General features: G+C 30.8%; 1 protein-coding gene across 2 annotated transcripts; it reads right to left on the bottom strand.

Annotated features, from left to right (window-relative positions):
* Positions 1-3,376: 3,376 nt before the first annotated feature.
* Positions 3,377-7,742, bottom strand: LOC121173056 (F-box protein SKP2B). 2 transcript variants are annotated; one of them, XM_041006810.1, is made up of 5 exons: positions 7,530-7,742; positions 6,517-6,812; positions 5,209-5,557; positions 4,980-5,121; positions 3,377-4,158 (listed from the first exon to the last, which is right to left on the bottom strand). In XM_041006810.1, the coding sequence occupies exons 2-5, from the start codon at positions 6,777-6,779 to the stop codon at positions 3,785-3,787; spliced, it is 1,128 nt and encodes a 375-aa protein (XP_040862744.1). In that variant the 5' UTR covers positions 6,780-6,812; positions 7,530-7,742; the 3' UTR covers positions 3,377-3,784. The 2 variants fall into 2 exon arrangements, with proteins under 2 accessions (XP_040862744.1, XP_040862745.1); XM_041006811.1 differs by having other exon boundaries at positions 6,517-6,781; positions 7,530-7,642.
* Between the last annotated feature and the right edge of the window lie 12,603 nt (positions 7,743-20,345).

Here is a 20,345-nt window from a genome sequence, read left to right as displayed (position 1 = left end):
AAATACAATTGATATGATTAAAGGTATTCATTTATTATAAACTTCGGTTATAAAATAATTTATATATTTGAGAATATCAATTTTTTAAAATTTAATTATATATAAAGAACATCTGTCCAATAAAATATAAATAAATAAAATAATGATAATTATTGTTATTATAAACGTCACCACAAATATATATTTTTAGTTTTTTTTTTATCTGAATAGTGATAACAATTCTTATCAGGCCCGCTTTATTATTATGATCTAAAATACAATTGATATGTTTAAAGGTATTCATTTATTATAAACTTCGGTTATAAAATAATTTATATATTTAAAAATATCAATTTTTTAAAATTTAATTATATATAAAGAACATCTGTCCAATACAATATAAATAAATAAAATAATGATAATTAGTATTATTATAAACGTCACCACAAATATATATTTTTAGTTTTTTTTTTCATCTGAATAGTGATAACAATTCTTATCAGGCCTGCTTTATTTTACGTTTGCATTTGGATTCTATCACCTCACGCACGTTACACGTTGTGTTCGATACACGTCAATGCATTCCAATAGAATTGACTACTGACTTCCCAAAACAAAACAAATGATCTCGAGTAACATCTAGGGGGTTCAAGTACAATCATAATCCAAGGACTAAGGTGGGTAGATATCATCATCTATGAAGATAATATTTGAGAAATAATAGACAGAGCAATATCTAGTACGGTAATTAAAAAACAATCTTTTGAGAAATATCTAGAGCCAGTGGTATGCTACAATAGAGTCAATGGTGTAAGTAAGTGAACAGCCACGCTGAATTCGTACATGAGAACTTGAGTCTCAATTCCCAATAAATTTTGTAAGTGTAACTAAGTTAAGTTAGAAGTCAAGAATTAGTTTTATAATTGATTTAAAGATTGAAACTTATAAAAATATTTTAAAATATCATCAAACAATCAAAAGTTTTAATTATGATATTCTCATAAATATAAAAATATTTAAAATTCTTTTTGGTAAAACTTTTCGATATATTTTTCATCTTCGTGTTATTTTTTTATTGGGTTATATGTCTGATTTTACATTAGTTACATATACAATTAATATATATATATATATATAAATAATATGAATGTAAAAAGTCATCATCATAAATTTAAATTCATTGACATTCGGACAAAAAAGTATTATATTTTAATTTTATAAAACAAAAACATATTAAATTTTTTATAAAAACAAATTTCAAACATTTTTATGTTGATACATATTTTATCCTAGAAAAACAAATACTACCATAGAAAGAGAAAAAATAGAGACACGGCGACGTATATGAAGGGTGGTGGGGATATATGCAACTCCAAGATTCTTGCCACGTCAAAATTAATATCCACCATCCGTGGTAGCAATCAGTATCTATATCTACCACCTCAGCATCCATGACTTCTTGCTTCGTGTTCAAGTTCAACACTTCAACATAACAATCATATTCAAGTGCTGAAACGGACCACTAAAGATTCTACACAGGACCCGACTGACCCAGAGTCAAAGAGTCATTCTGATTGTTCATCCTACGTTTAGAAAAAAGAAATTGATCTTAATCGACGATGATTGCATCGTTAAAGTAGGTTAACTTGTAATTCTTCTAACATGGTGACAAAAAATTGTGAATTATATTCTTGTTTTCTATGAGTACAAGACTTCCAAGTTCCATCCTTGGTCCATTCACATTTTAATGTAATCCCTCAAGGCCTCAACCATTATTTTTTTAAATGATTCTTAAATTAATGTATTTTACTAATACTACATAATTAATTTATTTTTTAATATTCAGAAGACTACATAGCAGTTTTTAATACTTAAAGGTCTAATTATTTGTATTTTAAAAATTATTTAGGAGAAATTAATATTTTAAAGACGAAATTAATGATTGGTCATTTATTCCATCTTCCTCTACCTGGTTGTTTAACAAAATCGTTTTCAACACTACTCGGTGGTCCAAATGGCCTAAAACCTGGTTTCCCAGGTTGGAAAATACCTTAAAATGAGTACTACAAAACATTGAGAATAACAAGAGGAAAATGACTTTGGAATTTTATTTTTTTTTACTGGAAAAATATTTATATCATTTCATTCATAATCAAGTCTTCAATACAAACGATCACATGCCTTGCAACTTGCAAGCTCATGGTAACAACTTGGCCCTGTTTCTTAGCAAATCCAATAGAATGGATTATTAACTAACAAACTCCAACAATGTTGAACCATATGTCCCAAACTCAGACTTATAAACTGCATTGCTCTTGATTTTATCAATTTTTTACACTGGAATTTTTTTACATGGGAAACTCTTTCAATTTGAGAAAGTGCTTATTTTTGAATTCTGGGGTTATTTGAGAAAGATGTTATTTTATTATAGTACAGATTTTGAATTAATATACAATTTCATTTTTAAAAATGGTAATTTATGGTGATTTATTTTTAAAAAATTATTATGTATATAGATCCTAGTTCCTAAATTCGCAACAGAGTAGTCCTTTTAGGGTGCCTTGACATTATCGGGAGTTAAATTTATCATGAAAGTTGATAAAAAAAAAAAAGAGGTTAAATTATTATGTAGTAGATGATAACTAAATGGTGTATTTGTATTAGGGAAAACTGCGTGTTAATTTTTAAACTTTAATCCCGTAATTTTTCATTCTCAAATTGAAAAAATTTCCCATGTTAAAAATTTCCAGTGTCAAAAGTGGATAAAATCGAGCAATAAAAAAAATACTTTTATAACCTCCAATTCATTAAATAGGATGAAAATGACATTTTCTTTTCTTAAAAAGATAAAAAAAATCTCAATCACTAAAATAATAATAAAAATTTGATTTGATGAATCATGAAACACAAGTCACTAAAATAATAATAAAAATTTGATTTGATTAGATCAGAAACACTCTACCGCCTTACAAGATCTTTATGTAGTAAATGAGGCAAGACTTCCAAGAAAAAAATATTCTACAAAGAGATAATATATGGCATATTTCAAAGTTCCTTACTTTTCAAGTTAAATTTGAGAATGTTTTGACATCCAAAAAGTTCATTGAAATTAATTATAGTTATAATCTAAAGTAAAGAAGAAAATTCCAATTTCAAGAAATGCGTTATATATCTAGACAAATGCTAGCCAAAGAAAATCCAACTTAACTAAGGTTTTATCAAGGGTGTGAATGTGTGACTGGTGCCAAGAAGAAAAAATAATATACTAACAAATTTTTATACTTTATTCCGTGGGATTAGCACTTCTTTTAATCAACTTTTAATTTAAAAATTTCTCTTCTATCTCTCTACTATAAACCAAACACAGTTAACTTCCCATAAGAAAAAACACACATCCTTGCATAAACATCCCATTATATAAAAGTCCATGTCACAAAATAAATTCAGAGCCATTTTTACATCCAAAATATTCTGACCCTTCACATGAAAGTCAGAGACCAAAAGAAAACTCAAGCACCAAGCTCAAGCTGTTCTAGAATCAACATGACATGATGCAGCATTCAACTTAAACTTATCAACAAGACACCTAAAACTATCAAACCCTTCAAGGGAACTTCCTCAAAGTGTCTTTATGCATCACCAACCCCCAAGGTTTTAAATATCCGTCTGCAACATCAAGATTTTTTACCTGTATGCGACTGCCATGCAACTGCAATTGGAACCATATTGGCCGCACTTGTCCACGATTGTGACGAAATCACAACGCGACCACGACTGATATTTAAAACCTTGCCAACCCCTTAGCTCAATGAGCTGCATGTGGGAGAGTGAAAGCACGGTGTGCTTGGCCAGCACAAGCACAATGCACAGAAGTCAGATTCAGACAACCACTCATGATGAGTGAGTGTCTTCCAGAACAGGTGTGGAGGGAAGGGCATGAGTCACACACAGCTTGCACAGCAGAAGGGGTGAGTGCTGTGCATTGGCTAATGTTCAAAGTTCTTAGTCCATCATCATTATCATCATTATTTCCACCACCTTTCATAGAACCCCACATCCTGTTGTTCACTTTGCTTTGTGCCAAGGAATACATTGCCCTGTCTGTGATGTTTTGGCAGAAGTAAAGTCCAAGGGACCTCAGATGAGGACATCTGTTTGCCAAGGCAATTACACTGTCATCTGAAATAACAACACAAGAGTGTACTATTGTTAATCTAGAGACAAAAAAAAAACATTTAAAGCAGAGAAAATAGGATATGCAATGAAGGTGTAAAGTAATTTTGCACTCATCTGATCACAAACCACCAAATATGATAAGTTAGTCAACTTTTATAATAATAATTATTTTAAAAGTCATACCAACAATAATTTCTGATTGGTTGACCATGTAAGTACATAACCATTAAACTCTTTAAACTAAATGATATAACTATTGGTCACTTACTAAAACTGCACGAAGCTAAGAAACGTTAAGGTTAGGAGATTATAGATTTTGAAAGTGTACACACTACCCAGGTTAGAAAAGTTTTGAGCTAGTGCACTAAAGTTTAGATATTTCTATTTGTCTTCCATGTATACAGCTCAATTCAAACTTCTTAATTATGGACTTTTTCTGGTTCATAAGTTTGTGACTATCAGTTTCCAATGTTTTATTGCAACAAGCTCTTTTGCATGTCAAAATACATTATGTTGCCTTCTACATATTTTGCAACCTCATCCATTCAGAATATGGAAACAAAAAACTCTGGCATTGAGCAGAGATCATGTGCATTTGAATGTGTACACATGGTGATCAACAACATGAAAGTCAGAAGCCTGCTTCTTTCTTCCCTTCAATTAACACTTAACATTCCACTACTGGATAATCTCAAACAAGGAACAATAAGGGGATGAAAGTTGTTGTGTAATGAATTTGAACGTCAGGTAGAATAACAAAACTATGAATGCTGCAACCAATTGGCATTTAAAGTAGACTTAAACTGCTGAAATTTGAATGATACCTGTTATAAGGACACAACCACATAAATCGAGTGTTCTAAGATCACGGCAGCCATATGCTAAACTCATCACTCCAACATCGCTGACATTTTCACACCATCCAAGGTTCAAAAACTGTAACTGATTGCAGTAATGCCCAATTGCCTGCATTTCATTAATTTATTGGATTATAACTCAGAGCCATCTTAGTCCTTCTATGATTATGAAAACCAACTAGTCTCTCAATCATACCTGTAACGCAGTATCAGATGCAGCTTTAACACATCCACAGAGATTCAAAACTTTCAGCTTTCTACAAAAACTGGCCAGGTAAGCCAGAGCATTGTCACTAAAGGCTGAACAACCACTGATGTTCAGTTTTGTAAGATCCTGACAACCAAGGGCTATGGCATACAACGAATGATCGGTAAGCTTGAAACTTTTGCTGAGGTCCAAGATTTGGAGGTCATGACAAAAATTTGAAATAGTTTCAACAGCATTGTCCTCTAGTTGAGGCTTGTCTTGACGAAGGATTAAAGTCTGTAATTTTGTGAATTTAGGAGCTAGGGATAGGACCAAATTATTCATGTTCTTGCTACACCTGAAAGGAATTACGCAAAGAAGGTTATTAAGGGTTTAAAAGCATTGCCCCCAATAATATAGAACATACATCAGTTTTTCTTGTTTAAATTTTTTAAAAACAATACGCATACATCAAGCCAATGTTTTGATCTAGAGTTTTTAAAGGGTGCATAGATTAGAGGAAACAAAATGAAACAAGTATATCAAGTCATCAACCTAATGAATCCTGGCACCAAATTGACCCAATACCAGTAACTTCTAGTTGTAATTTAAACCACTGCATGGTAAAAACCAAAAGACAACTGATTACTTGACTTAGAAAGTAAATGTTTAACCCCAGAGGCACACTACAATGTGTCAGTTCTCAAATAATTGAAATGTGTTAGTTTCAATGACATACACATTAAACTTGCCTTTTATACAAAGGAATTAATCCATCAAACTCAATGGGATATAAATTATAAAACAAATATATGAAATTAAAGAGGGTTGCTACATCCCCCAGTGTCTCTATTCCAGTAATTCATGAAGGTAGGCGAAAACTTACTGGCAGAATCAAGATTGCAGCATAGCAAATTCAATTCAAGTTCACATCATAAACCAATGAGACCAAGAATGCACTTAATAGACAGTAAATTGCAGAAAAATAGAAAAGGATCATGTTTAAGGCCTATTATATTGGAGAAAACCATGTTTCCATTACTTATTTCTATAAATATAAATAATAAATAATTACAAGAATCTTCATGTGTTCAAATGTTTGTAAACCAAACAGTGAAAACATGTTTTTTTTCGTTTATAATGTTTGGTGTTACAGATATTTGTGAAATCAGAAAACAAAAATCATAATTTTTTTATAACTACTTGCAAAAAAAAAAAAAAAATCACCCTTTTCAATATTCACTGCCTCCACAAGCATAATAACCTCAAAAGTGAAAAAAAGCATTAGAAGGGAAGGTAAAAAAACAGATGATGTACCATGAGAGTGATAACCGAGTCAGGCCAAAGCAAATTGCCTCTCTCCACCCACGACAAACTTCAGAAGCTATCATAACCGTTTGATCATCCACAAGTGACAAAATCTGCATCAAAAGCTCAACTGGAATATCCTTCCATTCTGTGATCACCCCCGCTTTAAAGTTCACTCCTTTCCCACTATTTCCACCACAGTCAACCATCATAAGCTTCTCAAAGCTAAAGTTCAAGACCTCATGAGTTCTCAAACTCTCCTTGCCAACCATTACTACTTCAACCAAAGCCAGATATTCTTAGCCCTTGTAATTACAAACAAAGAAATAAAGTGGAAGTGATGTCACACACGGAACATAGATAAACCTTGAAGCCCTTGTTTCAGCATATATACAACGTGTCGCAAAAACAATAACAACCACAAATCATAAATTAATTAATTAATTAATTAATTAATTAAAGGCCACATGTTATTACCCGAGAAAGATGGTGATTAACAATAATCATGATCATATTTGTGATGAAACTGTATATTAAGTAAAACACAAGGGTCTAATCTTATTGGACGAAGAATTCTGCAATTTCCAGAAATACCCATCACATGTTTCTCAATGACACGAAAAACAAAGCATCAAACTTAATCATCACAGAATGAGGATCAAACAGCCCCTCCTTCAAAAAAGGGAAAACCCTTTTGATCAAATTTGACATGCATGTAAAAAAGAACCCAAATAGTTCAAATCATAAGAATAAGGAGCAAACTAACCAGGGAAAAAAAAGTTGATCAGAAGAAGAACTAAAACTTTTTTCTGATAAAACAAGACATTATAAAACAACAACCCCACTTCTCAAAATGAAAACAAAAAAAAAAAAAAGAAAGGAGAAAACCCACAATCCATTCTAACTGAAAATTTTGTTTTTTGCTCTTTGTTTTATTTAAATATATCAGCAGGGCTTGAAATGTGTATGATCAAAAGTAAAAGTAGAAAACAACATATGAGAGAAACAGAAATGGTCATTACCAGAACGTTACTATAGAGAACAGAAAAGTTTGATTCTTTGTGACTCTGTTAATAACAAGAATAATGGGTTTTCGCTTCTCAGCTAGCTGCAATGGAAAAAGAGAAGGGAAGGCTTTAAAAATAAAGAAGAAACGGGAAGAGGGAGGAAGAGAGAGAGAACGGTACGGCGCATGATAGCGACGCGTATGAGGCCACGTGTACTTTGATGTGACAATCTTGTAGACCCCACTCTAAGCTTGCAAATAAGAAAAAGAAGATTAAGGTGGTGATCAGCACCGAAAAAGAATACAAAAAGCTTATCTGTTACTGGATTTAAAAAGAAATTAATGTTTTAAAGGAAAGATGAATATAAATGTAAGATGTTACGGTAAATAGGAATACGGAAAGAAACCAGTTAAATGTAATTTTGATTTTTTTATTTTTTAAATTATAATTTTAGTTTTTTATTTAAAAAAATTATATGATTACTTTTTAAAAAAAATTATAATTATAATTATTTTATTTTAAAATAAAAATATTTAATTTTCAGTTTTATAAAATCTATAATTCTTTCATCAAATTCAAAAAATAATGATAAATAAAAATTTTAAATTGATGTGACTTATATTAATAACATGACAAAAATTAATTGATTAATTTATATTATATTTAATATTAATACATTAATAGTCAATATTTTTGATTTTATAAAAAATTAAAATTATATATGTTATAAAATGAAAGATTTTTATTTTAAATAAAATAAAATAAAATTTATATTTTAAAATAAAATGACTAAAATTAAAAAATTTAAATATTATGAAAATTAAAATTACATTTAAGAGAAAAAAATAATTAGAGTATGTGTAGAAGTTTCGTTTTGCCTGAACCCGAAACCGCTCGAAAAGGCAGAAGATGCTTAGGTTGGTCTAGGGCAGGCAATATGAGGATATGGGATAGAGATTGGAAAGACAAGTCCTGACGCAACGTTTTCTGTCTAGCGTTCAATGGTTGGTTAATGGAATGCTGACATTTTTTATTTCTATATTTGATTGATTTCATTTTTTAATATAATATTTATTTAGATATGAATCTAATTTGATTAATACATTTAGAAGACATGTATTCATGTAATATTTTAACCATAAAAAATAAAGTAATAATCCCATCCATTTAAAAATAAAAGTTGCAGACAATAAGACATGAGAATATTGTGTTCATATTTTATTCAATTGTATTTTTAATCTCTTCTTTTCCCTTTTATATTTCATGTTTGTTATATACCTTGTTTTATTGAAGTGAGATTGACATAGTATACTTGGGGTAGCTACTATTAGCTATAGTCCCTACCCCCTATTTAACAGTAACAAGATACTGAAGATAGATTGCAACAAGGTTGCATAGTAATTGTTTGGTTGGTTTAGAAAATAAAAAAACATTAATTAAAATAGTGTAAAAATTGCAAGTCTCACTAAAAAGATATACAAATATTTCAATATTATTTTTATCTTTTCTTTCAAACATACTTTAAACAGGTATGAAATATTTTTGTTTGTAAATAATTAATTTTTTATTTGTTCAAATATGTATTTTTTATTTATTACTAAAAATTCCTTAAGAAAATATTACTGAAAATATTAATAAAAATAGAAACAGATATTAATAAAAAATATTATTGAAAAACAGTATCAACTTTTCCAAAAATTAATGTTTTTTTATTTTTTTATATCTTATATGTTTTTTTAATTACCAACTTATAATTATTTATATCACAACTTATCATTTAAAGTTATAAAAAAATTGACAAAATAAGTCATGCACCAAAAGTTATAAACAAAGTATATCATGCACCAAGAGTAGATATAATCATTTATAAACAAAATATATCACAAATATGTTCAGGATGTTTCAATATTTCTCACAAAATATATCACCAATACTTATAAACAAAAATTTACATATTGATAATAGTAGAATAGTAATGTACTTTAATTACAAACAAATCCAAAATAAAACAAAGTTAGAAGTTGCATCTAGGAACTCAAATATAATTTGAGATTCAACTTGCATCAAGTTCCAGCTTGCAAATTATGTGATTGTGCAAAATTTCTCCATCCATTTTCAATTTTTGCAGTCTTTCTCCAATGATTATAAAATATCCTACACTTCGTAGTCCCTTCCAAGTTCAGATGGGTGAATCCTACAATTTTCATAAATGAGTACATGGTACTAGGCACATCTTGAAATTAACATGAAATTCATATTAGATATATATATGATTTTAAAATTTGACAGAAGTGCTTAATTACTCATCAAGTTGTTGAAAGTCATTTTGTACTCAGTCAGCAAGACTTTAAAGGTGACTGAGTTGGGAACTTGGTGGTACAAGAAATGTCATTTAGGATAAGCTTTTGGTTCTACTTTTGAAGATTGTGAGGAAGAAAATACTCTGTCAAAAGTGGGTCAAGGTCACTTGGTAAGATCACTTGATAATTTCCAATGAGCCCATAGAACTCTCTGAGTTTTGTCAATCCAGCTAGTAAAGCTGGGCTCACAAGATCTTAGTTATATGTAATAGGGTGCATGTTGCCACTAGAGTGTAGCAGATGTCAAGTATGCTCTAGTTCATCATTTCATATGACAACAAATGACCTGCTAACTTCACCATAAAACTACATTTAACAAGAAAAATAATATGAAAAAATGTATTATATCATGTCATGTTTATTTAAAAATAGTCTTAAAATTTTTAACATGATCCACAACATGAACAATGTTGAACATTTTCTCTACTTTTTTGTTATTCTTACTCATTGTGTTAGCCATTTTCTTCCAGTTTTGTTGATCTTCATCTATAATTTATAAACTCCATTTATAATATAAATATGACATTAAGTAAATTTTGCCAAACCAACTAAACCCTCTAACTGATCCATGCACAAACTGACTATGCATCATGCTTATCTAGGAGTTTATTCCATGCAACTAATATAATATGATATGTTTGACATAATAATATGATACCAATAAATCTACAAAACCAAGAATTCTCACACCAGTACATAGTCTATGGCAGAATGATATTCCTATTTTGAAAACCAACAACGATATTCCTATTTTGGAGACCTAAGGCTGTAGCAGAATTCTCACACCAACACAAAGTCTCATTAACAACCATTTTCATGTTTTAGTAATACGCACAAAGTTCCAATATCAGTATTTGTATATCCAGAAAATAACACATGTTTTTAGCAACATACACAAAAATAAGCATTTTCATGTTAGTAATACGCACATTAACAAGAAGCAATACGTACTTCAAAACGAGAACTGGAAATCATCAAAATCAAGAACGAGCCCTAGCTTCTCGCTTACCATCACCATCAAAACCAAACATAGACACAAACATTTATAAAGACTAACCTTTCATGAGTGAGTGAGAGCGCGAGAGTGAGAGAATGAGAACGACAACACGAGAGTGATTGTGAGAACGAGAGCGCAAGTGTGAGAACGAGATGATAGCGAGAGCAAGAGCGAGAATGGTGTGGCCGTGCCACCGCAAAGAGTGCGTGAGAGTAAGAGTGAGAAGGAAAGCGCGAGAGATGAGTGATAGTGAGAATGAAAGTGCAAGAGTGAGAGTGAGAGATGGTTCAGAATGAGCGCAAGAAGATGAAAAGACAGGTTTAATTTAACTAACACACCATCAGTTTTCCAAAAAACTTATGTTAACATGAGTTTGTTAACATTGATTTTTCCAAAAACTAAAGTTAATGTACTCACTTTATTTACGAATATGCCACCGTATTTTTGTTAACATCGATTTTCTAAAAAACTGATGTTATCATATCTATGTTATATCCATTCTTTGTACTGGTGTATGGTCCTTAAAAATTCCTCTTAAGATCAAGCACCTTCTATGGAGGATCCTTTGAAACTGCTTACCAACGAGAGTGAGGCTTCAAGACAAGGGAGTGCAATGTCCATTGACATGTTCGTATTGCAAAAATTTGGAGAATAGTTGGCATATATTTTTTTGGATGTGAGAATGCAATCTCTGTTTGGTTAGTTGTTGGTCTATGGCCAAAAATCCAACAGATCATGTGCAAATGGCAGAAGGTATAAATGACCTTATTTTTTTCTCTTATAGTTACAATGTCCAATGATCAAGATTGTAGCAGATTTGCCATTATTTAATGGACCAACTGGCGGTGAAGGAATGAAAAAATTTGGGACACCATAGAAACCCTTCCATCCATATTTGTCTCCCTTGCTTATCAACATCTCAACAAGTGGAAGAATGCTCATGCTCCATCGCCAACAACTATTCTTCATCTCCATCAAAATATTTCATAACAACCTCTTCAACCTGGGCAATTTAATTGCAATATAGACGCCATAATTTTTAAAGATCAAATCTGTTTTGGTATTGGCTAGTGCATCAGGAACAAATGAGGTCATTTTGTTAAAGCAAACTCTTCTTTTCACCAAGGATGTTTGGAACCTAATATATATTAATATCCAATAAATATATATTATGGTTGTTAATCAATATTATCCTTGTTATTATATTTGTTTTAATTTATGCTTGTAATAATTTAAAAATGGAGATGAATTTATTGCACTGAATATGTCACATAGGCTATTTTATTAACGGTAACAGATAGAAGTTAACGAATGAATGAATTTATTGCACTTTTTTTCATGAACTAAAATTTGAATTTTCATCTTTTGGAGATGAATTTGTTAGCACACTACACATTCAAATACAATAATGACTATTCACCATTGTTTTATTTTGTTCTCTAACGTGAGCTTAGTGGTTGGCTAAGGAGGTGTTTGGTTTGGTTGTTTTCTATTTTCATTTTCACTGGAAATAGAAAATGATGATGAAAATGTGTTTGGTTGGATTTCTCTTTTCATTTTCAGTGAAAATATTTTCTGAAACGAACCAAAAATTGGAAACAATTAAATCTTGTTTTCAGTTGAAACCAGGAATCTCATTTTGGGTAAAATGAAAACGCATTGACAATAAATGTAATTTTAAGTAAATCTAAAAATATATTTTCTTTTGAGAATGCATTTTCAGTGTTTTTATTTCTTGAAAACAGAAAACAAGAAGTCAACCCAACATGTTTCAGAATTCTAATCTTTTGAAAATGAAAACATTTTTCAAAAAATAAAAATAAAAAATAAAAACAAAAAATAAAAATACAAACTAAATACATCATAAGTTGCCACTATTTAACGTTAGTCTTATGAATGCATAAATCGTCAACCTTTTATTTAAGTTAGCATTCACTTGGTTGATAATATCATTAACATCGATTGATATACATGTTAATTTGAGATAGCTGTCATGTTAGCATCAGCTCCGCCCATGCTAAATTAGCATTGACCAAAAATTTTAGCGTCTGCCACAAATCCGACCCCAAGTCACATTTAGCATCAGCTTCAGGTTGACATTACCCCGCATTTTTCTTGTAGAAAATTCTCAAACTTCGCTTTATTGATTGATCATCGGTTTTATAGTTGTTTTTTTTTCTAAATTAAAAACTCATTTTTTTATTATTTTGCGTTGCCTTCTCTTCGAAATTTTGTCACAACAGTGACAGATAACTTCCATATTAAAGCACTAGAAGTAAAACAGTTAAATTATGCTTAAATAAAATTTTGATTTCTTTTACTTTATAACTTTTTTTTAGAGATTAGTAATTGTCTTTTCTTAAAATATTACTACAACGTTTATCCATATATTATCCTTGGTAATGGGCAAAATCTGTTGGTAATGATCAAACGACACAATATCTATTAGAAAATTTCTCGTTGGATCAAAACAAAAGTAGATGTTAATGTTTGTGGCTAAACAACATTAGAAAGAGTAAAAAAATAACCATAATTTGTATACAACTAACGGTTAAATCATCTAAAAGTTATTAAGATCATATTTGACAATTATTTAATTAAGAAAAATATGTTTAGTCTTTCAGCATCTCATTGAAAAGATTGAATTCTTACTTGTCAATGAAGATCCTTCTTATTTCCTTGGCAGTACGTAGAAACACTAACTAATTAAGGAGTGCCCGTTAATCAAAGGATAAACACATTTTAGATTTTTTGTCCCAAGCCAAAATGAGTTCAACCAAGCCTATGCCCATAAAAATGATTAATGGTCTAAATCTTACAACTTAAGACCATATAGAATTTGTTGATCCCGTCCGATATCGGTGTATTGATGGGGGCTTCCATTACGCCACTACCACAAGACCTGAATTAGCTTATTCATATAACAATGATAGTCATACTAAAAGAAGTTAAAAAGGATTTTGAGGTATCTTACTGAAAAACCAACCGATCTCACACTAAGGGAGACCTAAAACAAATTTTAAAAGAATTTTTTTACTTTAAATATGTTTTTTTGTTAATATATGTAATAACTTTTTTTTATCAATATATAAGATCTTTTTTACTTTATAAATATTAATAAAAAATATTATTTCGTTGGTAGACATAAAACATAAATTTTAGTTGCTTTACAATTAATTGATGTTATAGTTTAGTTAATGTGATTCTTATAATTTGGGGCTGATATATGGATGCCAGACGGTATTGCATTGGTTTATATAAAGCTCATAGTTGCACATGGAGATGGATCTGTTTTAATTTGTAATGTTGTTTCAATCGGTCGTTTTCTTGATCTCGAACACAAAATAAAGTGGATGAGACTAGTTAGACTCCATCTTAAGCTTGGGAGAGGCATTGTGGGAAAGATAAGTTTGAAAAGGGAATGCACGAGCAAATTGATGATTTTAAGCGTTGCTTAATCGATGAATTTTTTTAAAAGATAAGAACTTGAAAAATGTTTAACGATTAGAATTATAATCCTTAAAAGGAAAGAAAGACACTTTTTTACTACAACACTCAAATACTTATTTGAATCTTTAGTTTAAAATATAATATTAATATAAATTTTATACGACAATAATTCAAAATTAAATTTTTTAATTTATTAAATTTTTTTAATTTTATATATTATCTTTTAAAATATAATATATAAAAATAAATTTTATTTTCATATAAATTATAATACGTATATTTAGATAAGTTTTATTTTTATTTTATATATGTTATATTTATTTTTAAAATAATACGTATGATTTAATGATAATATTTTTATTATGAATATAGGTAAAATAGGGTGAAAAATTTTGTAATTAAGCTTTTGTTAAATTACGTTGAAATTATAAATTCGAATTCAATTTTTGTCATGAATATGTATAAATGTATAATGTGTGCTATGTCCAGATCATAATAAATTCAAATACGTCACTTTCGTTTTGTTTTCTTTTTTATTCTCTCTCTGCTCTAGCATACCTTTAGCCTCTTATATTTAATAATGAATCATTTGAATATTTTTTTAAAATAAATTTTTCGGTCTTTATTTTGGTATAATTTTAAAATAAATTATATCATTATGTATTATTATAATCTAATCATAATATGTTATGTGAATTATATAGTCACATTAATTAATAATTTTTTTTTGCAATTCAAATATGAAGATCTTATAGTAAATTTTATATTTTTATTTAAATTTTTAATTTAATATATTATTAAAAGATCACTTTATTTTTAATATTCTCAATTCAATCCTTAATGTTTCACTCTCATTATTATGATAGGCTCTTTCAATCTCAACACTGTCCTTTCTTCCGAAAACACAAAAATTGGGGAGAGGAAGAAAGAGCGGCATTGATATTGGTCATGAGAGTGAGTGTGAGAGTGAGAGAGGAGCATTAAGAATTAAATTAGAAAGATTAGCTAGGGATAAAGTGATATTTTAATAGTATATTAAATTAAAAATAATAAATTTGCTAAAAAATTTCAAATTTAAATTTTAAAAAATAGTTGGCTGACTGTATACGTAATCACATACGGCTCTGTCCCTACATCTATTTCTTTATTAATTATATCTCTCAAACCTACAAATTAAAAGAAGATAGAGCAGGTAAATTATTGGAGTTTGATTTTAAAAAACAATAGTTTGATATGTATGAAAAAGAATCTCGGGCCCTTTTTCAGTTGGTGTGATAGCGTCTTGAAATGTCCACCCCCATTACGTTAACATTTTTGTCTAAAGAATTGATTGGTGCAATTGGTCATGCATATCCCTTAATACCTATCTGCATGTATGTTGACTGTGGATAGCAATCAAGCAGTCATTGAAGAAATGTACCACTGAAAAATTGTCTTTGTGCAACTGAATAACCCTCGCCCCCACCCCTCAATAAATTTGTGCAAGTTGAGAGGTAAAGGAATGGACAAGTTTCATGTTTCACATCATTATTATGCTTACAATTAATATATAATGAAATACTACGAGTAGAAAATCCAACCGGCCTAGCCTACGCTTTCCCTACCACACACACACACGTGTATATATATATATATATATATATATATATATATATATATATATATATATATATATATATAAAAGATGATGATTAATTAATTAATCAAGAAATTAAGTAGTTCACTTAAAAAAGAAGAAACTAAGTACAGTAGTTAGTAGTCCATGCAATACACACGTGTTCCATTTTGAAATAATTTTAGTGATGCAATTATACATATATATATATATATATATATATATATATATATAATTTATTAAAAAAATTATGTGTACGTATAGAGGATATATTTAGTGATTACATGGGATGTAAGGGATCTAATTTTATTGATGCAATTATATAAAGGCGGTTAAAATTATTTTAATTGTAACCATTCATTTAATTATATGGTTGAACAACAAAAAAAATTATATGATTAAAATTTACTCTTCTCATTACTCTTATCTCTCACCCAAACCCAATAGAATCCAACCCCCTCACATATCTGAGTTTAATTAATTTCTTTTTATTATTAGTATTAATATTATGCAATTATTCAATTAAAAACAATCTTGTAGTATACAACTTTTTAAGTTATTATTCAAAATTGAAGTATTTTACCATACATAATAATCTATTAAAAATACCTAAGAGACTACCATTAAAGCTGAGAGAAGATGTGTTTTCTCTCAAACTGGAGAAATTCCCTATTACCCCCGTGATATCAAGACTTTCCTGTTATGTGTGATTCACTTCCTTCTGTGAGATTTGATCTTTTCCCTTTGTTCAGAGATAACCTTTCACACACTTTACCTTTATCCCCTTCATCATGGAAGATCCACCTATCAATGACCTAAATATGGAAGAAAATGATGTTGAGGTTTGGAGATTCCCGTAGAAGATAATATCAACCATGATTTCAACCCTGCTCTATGTTTAGTGGGCAGGTTTTTAGCTGACAGACCTCTATGTGTCTAAATTATGAAGGAAATAATTAATGGCAAATATATGGAAGCCTCTTAAAGGAGTTACCATTTCATATATTGGCAATGGAACTTTCCTATTCCGGTTCTACCATCAAGTTGACATTCAAAGAGTTCTAAAAGGAGGGTCATGGAGGTTTGACAGATACATGCTAATTCTGGGAGTGATTACGGAGGACGAGAATCCTTTAGAGATACCGTTGTTCAACGTGCCTTTTTGGGTCCAAATTCATAATTTGCCTTTGGGATTCATGTCAAAAAGGGTAGGGCAGAATATCGGCAACTACTTAGGCAAATTCCTAGAATATGATGAGAAGAACTTTATAAATTTCTGCATCCATTTATGTGTATTTGTGTCCTTCTCGATGTGCGTAAACCTTTGAAAAAATCGGAAAAATGTGAAGAAGCCTGGAGGTGATCCAAAGGAAGTCTTCTTCAAATTTGAAAGACCTGGCACGTTTTGCTATTTATGTGGCTTGATTAGTCATATTGGTGAACATTGTGAGAAGCTTCTTCTGATTGGTGAAGTCAATGGAATTAGAAAGTGGAGCTAAGATCTTAAAGCTGATCAGAGAAACCCTACTGCAGCAGGAGGCTCAAAATACCTTCGGGATGGTGGCAACAGAGGTTCCGATGAGCCCAAAACCCAGACAGCTCGTGATTTGGAGATTCAAGGCATTAATTGTCGAGGGACAACGACAATAAATGCCAATGATTTGGAGATTCAGAAACGGGTGGAATTGATGGCCGAAATATTTAAGAATCCCAAACTGATATTCTCGAATTCAGTGCAACAATAATCTCGAATTAACGTCTCCAATGATGAGCCCATGAATATTGAAGATTCTAACATCCAGGATTTGATTGTAGGTGGAAAAAAGAGACGTTTAGACGTTCATCAGCTGCAACTCTCCTCTGTTATCACAAATGAAAAACCTAATTAAACCTAATCGCATCCTCCCAAATTGTAAACACCTTAAATTTTTTCTCCAGATTTTGTTTCAAAAATTATTTAAATAATAAATTTTGTGAAACGCATCATTAAGACGATCTTTCTTTAAAAATCATTTGGAAAATTGTTGTCATTTTTTTTCATCCTAATACAGCACTATAATAAAATATAACTTATAAATAATTAATTAACTTGCACAAAATTAAATGATGATAAACGGAAAGAAATACATAATTATAAATACTGAGCCTCGGTGACCCTTAAGATATATACATAGATGTTTTAAAATAATTTCAAGTGTTTGCAAGAACGATAAAATATTCATATCATTTACATTATTACACATTATCACCAAGAGGATTAATATAATGAAATATCAGGACACTGGGTATAGAAATATTCTCACCCCACGTATGACTCAAAAAGGAGAAAACAATCTTACACTCAAAGTAGTCACTACTAGAGACCCTCAAACTACCTAGGGCGAAGTCATATCCTCAGAATGGTTGCTTTTGTTTTTCGAGAAGTCTCATTCCTTGTCGACGAAACCATCTCTTCCCTAAATATCTCTTCACCACAGACACCCTGATAAAAAGTGGTCTCGGATGGCGCTAAATCCTCATCATCAATAAAATCTCCTTCATCCTCGTAGACTTCGATAGTCGTATCCTGCATAAGGTAGATCTAGTGGCCCTCCCATTAGCATCATGCTCAAAGAAGTGTCTCATGAACCGCAGTAGGTTGTCTGGCCATTCAAATCCTAAGTACGTAGGCGTGGTAGATGATAATATTATTAATGCATGTCGCACCAAAGAGTATGCTCGAAAGGAACATGATACGTAACAAGTTCCTTATGGTGATTGGTGGTATCTGAGCTCATCTAACAACAAAAAGTGACACCGAATGTAACCAAAGTGCGCGTGGGGGCATGCCTCTTCCTCCACTGTATAATTGTAGTTGTATCTACTTATCCATGTGAACATCCTTTGCGGATACTCCATGACCTGCTCTTGAAAAGTTGTTGGTTGTATGGGTGAGTCCTCTTCTCCTCAAATGCCACAAACAACAAACAAATTAAAACCATAGTATACAATCTACTTAATCACTACGTGTGGTTGTCTAAGAAAATAGCATTCTCGTGTCCTAAGCACACAATTATCCCACTTATTTTACAATAGGGCCCAACCACTACCACCAAGCCTCCCAATGATCATGATGGTCTTACATTTTGTGTAGATGATATTGCCACATACATATACAATGTACATCGATCCCCAGCTTACAACTTAAAAAGTTAAGTCTCAGAGCCAGTCAGGAATAGCAAAGTGAGGCCTATGAACTTCCTTAGCCAAATTATTTGCACAAAATGTTGGGTAGTCACCACTTGCTTATTCCCGTAGTCTCATAAACCTTTCTGCCCACTACACCCTAGTGTATCTCTGTCCGTCATCCATTTCTTCAACGCAACCTCACCATTCATAAATGGCACAAAATCTTCGGTTCCTTACTTTTCCTTTGGTCCTTTCGCTCTTATTGTCGCATCGTGTGTGTAGCCCTTGCGTAGCACACGACAAACATAATCAAACATTCACACCACAAGAAATTGAGGCGAGGATAAAACATTCATCCTACTCTCGGGAAACCAATCTCAATCTCTCAAGTAATAAAAAAAATGTCTATTTCACGGATAACACAACAACTAAAATAAAATCATTCATAAATTATAATAGACAATTTGCCAAGGGTTGAACACCCCTGGACCCAACCCAGAGCGCGTACAGAAAAGATAGTCAATACACACACACACACAACCAAAGTATAGATCTCACACACAATAGATATATTTTGTCGGAGTTCACACTTTCACAATCTTACTCATATTCAGTGACTATCCTAGGGTTCTAGACTAGAATAAAATTCACACGCCACAGATAAATACTACCACAGTTCATACTCTCATAGTCTTATACATTCAAAACAATAGTAATTTAGAAATAAATGCTTAGCATGCTCAATCATGTTATTTAGAAATACCATACACAAAGCACTCAATTCTAGCGATTTTATCGGTTTGTCTATTGTCCTGTAATTTAGCCAGAATAAATTCTTACATTCCTTACTACTTCCTTGAGGTTTTTCCATGTTCTAAATTAAATTTAAACTTAAAACCACTGAATTAAATCATCTAATACTTGAAATTCCCCTTTTGTCTAGGTTTACAAAATTTCATTCCTAAACTTTAATTGGGTTTTCTAATGCTTGAAAATTGGTTTTTCCTAAACCTTATGTGTTAGCTGCAACGCCCAGAAATTTCGCTATATGAAAATCGATGTTTAATGTATTTCTTGTGTTATTTGATTATTTGATTGATTTGGATGAGTTGGAGTGTTGTGTGAATTATCTATTTGTCATTTTTTGATGTGGATGTTAGGTTATGTGAAGTTTGATACCTATCTTAAAATTGTGAGATTTCAAGTTTTACCAAAACCTGTTCCAGTAAAATTACGACCCC

The sequence above is a fragment of the Glycine max genome, chromosome 11 (genome assembly GCF_000004515.6).
Source record: "Glycine max cultivar Williams 82 chromosome 11, Glycine_max_v4.0, whole genome shotgun sequence".
NCBI lineage: Eukaryota > Viridiplantae > Streptophyta > Magnoliopsida > Fabales > Fabaceae > Glycine > Glycine max.
This window is presented reverse-complemented; position numbering and strand designations above follow the sequence as displayed.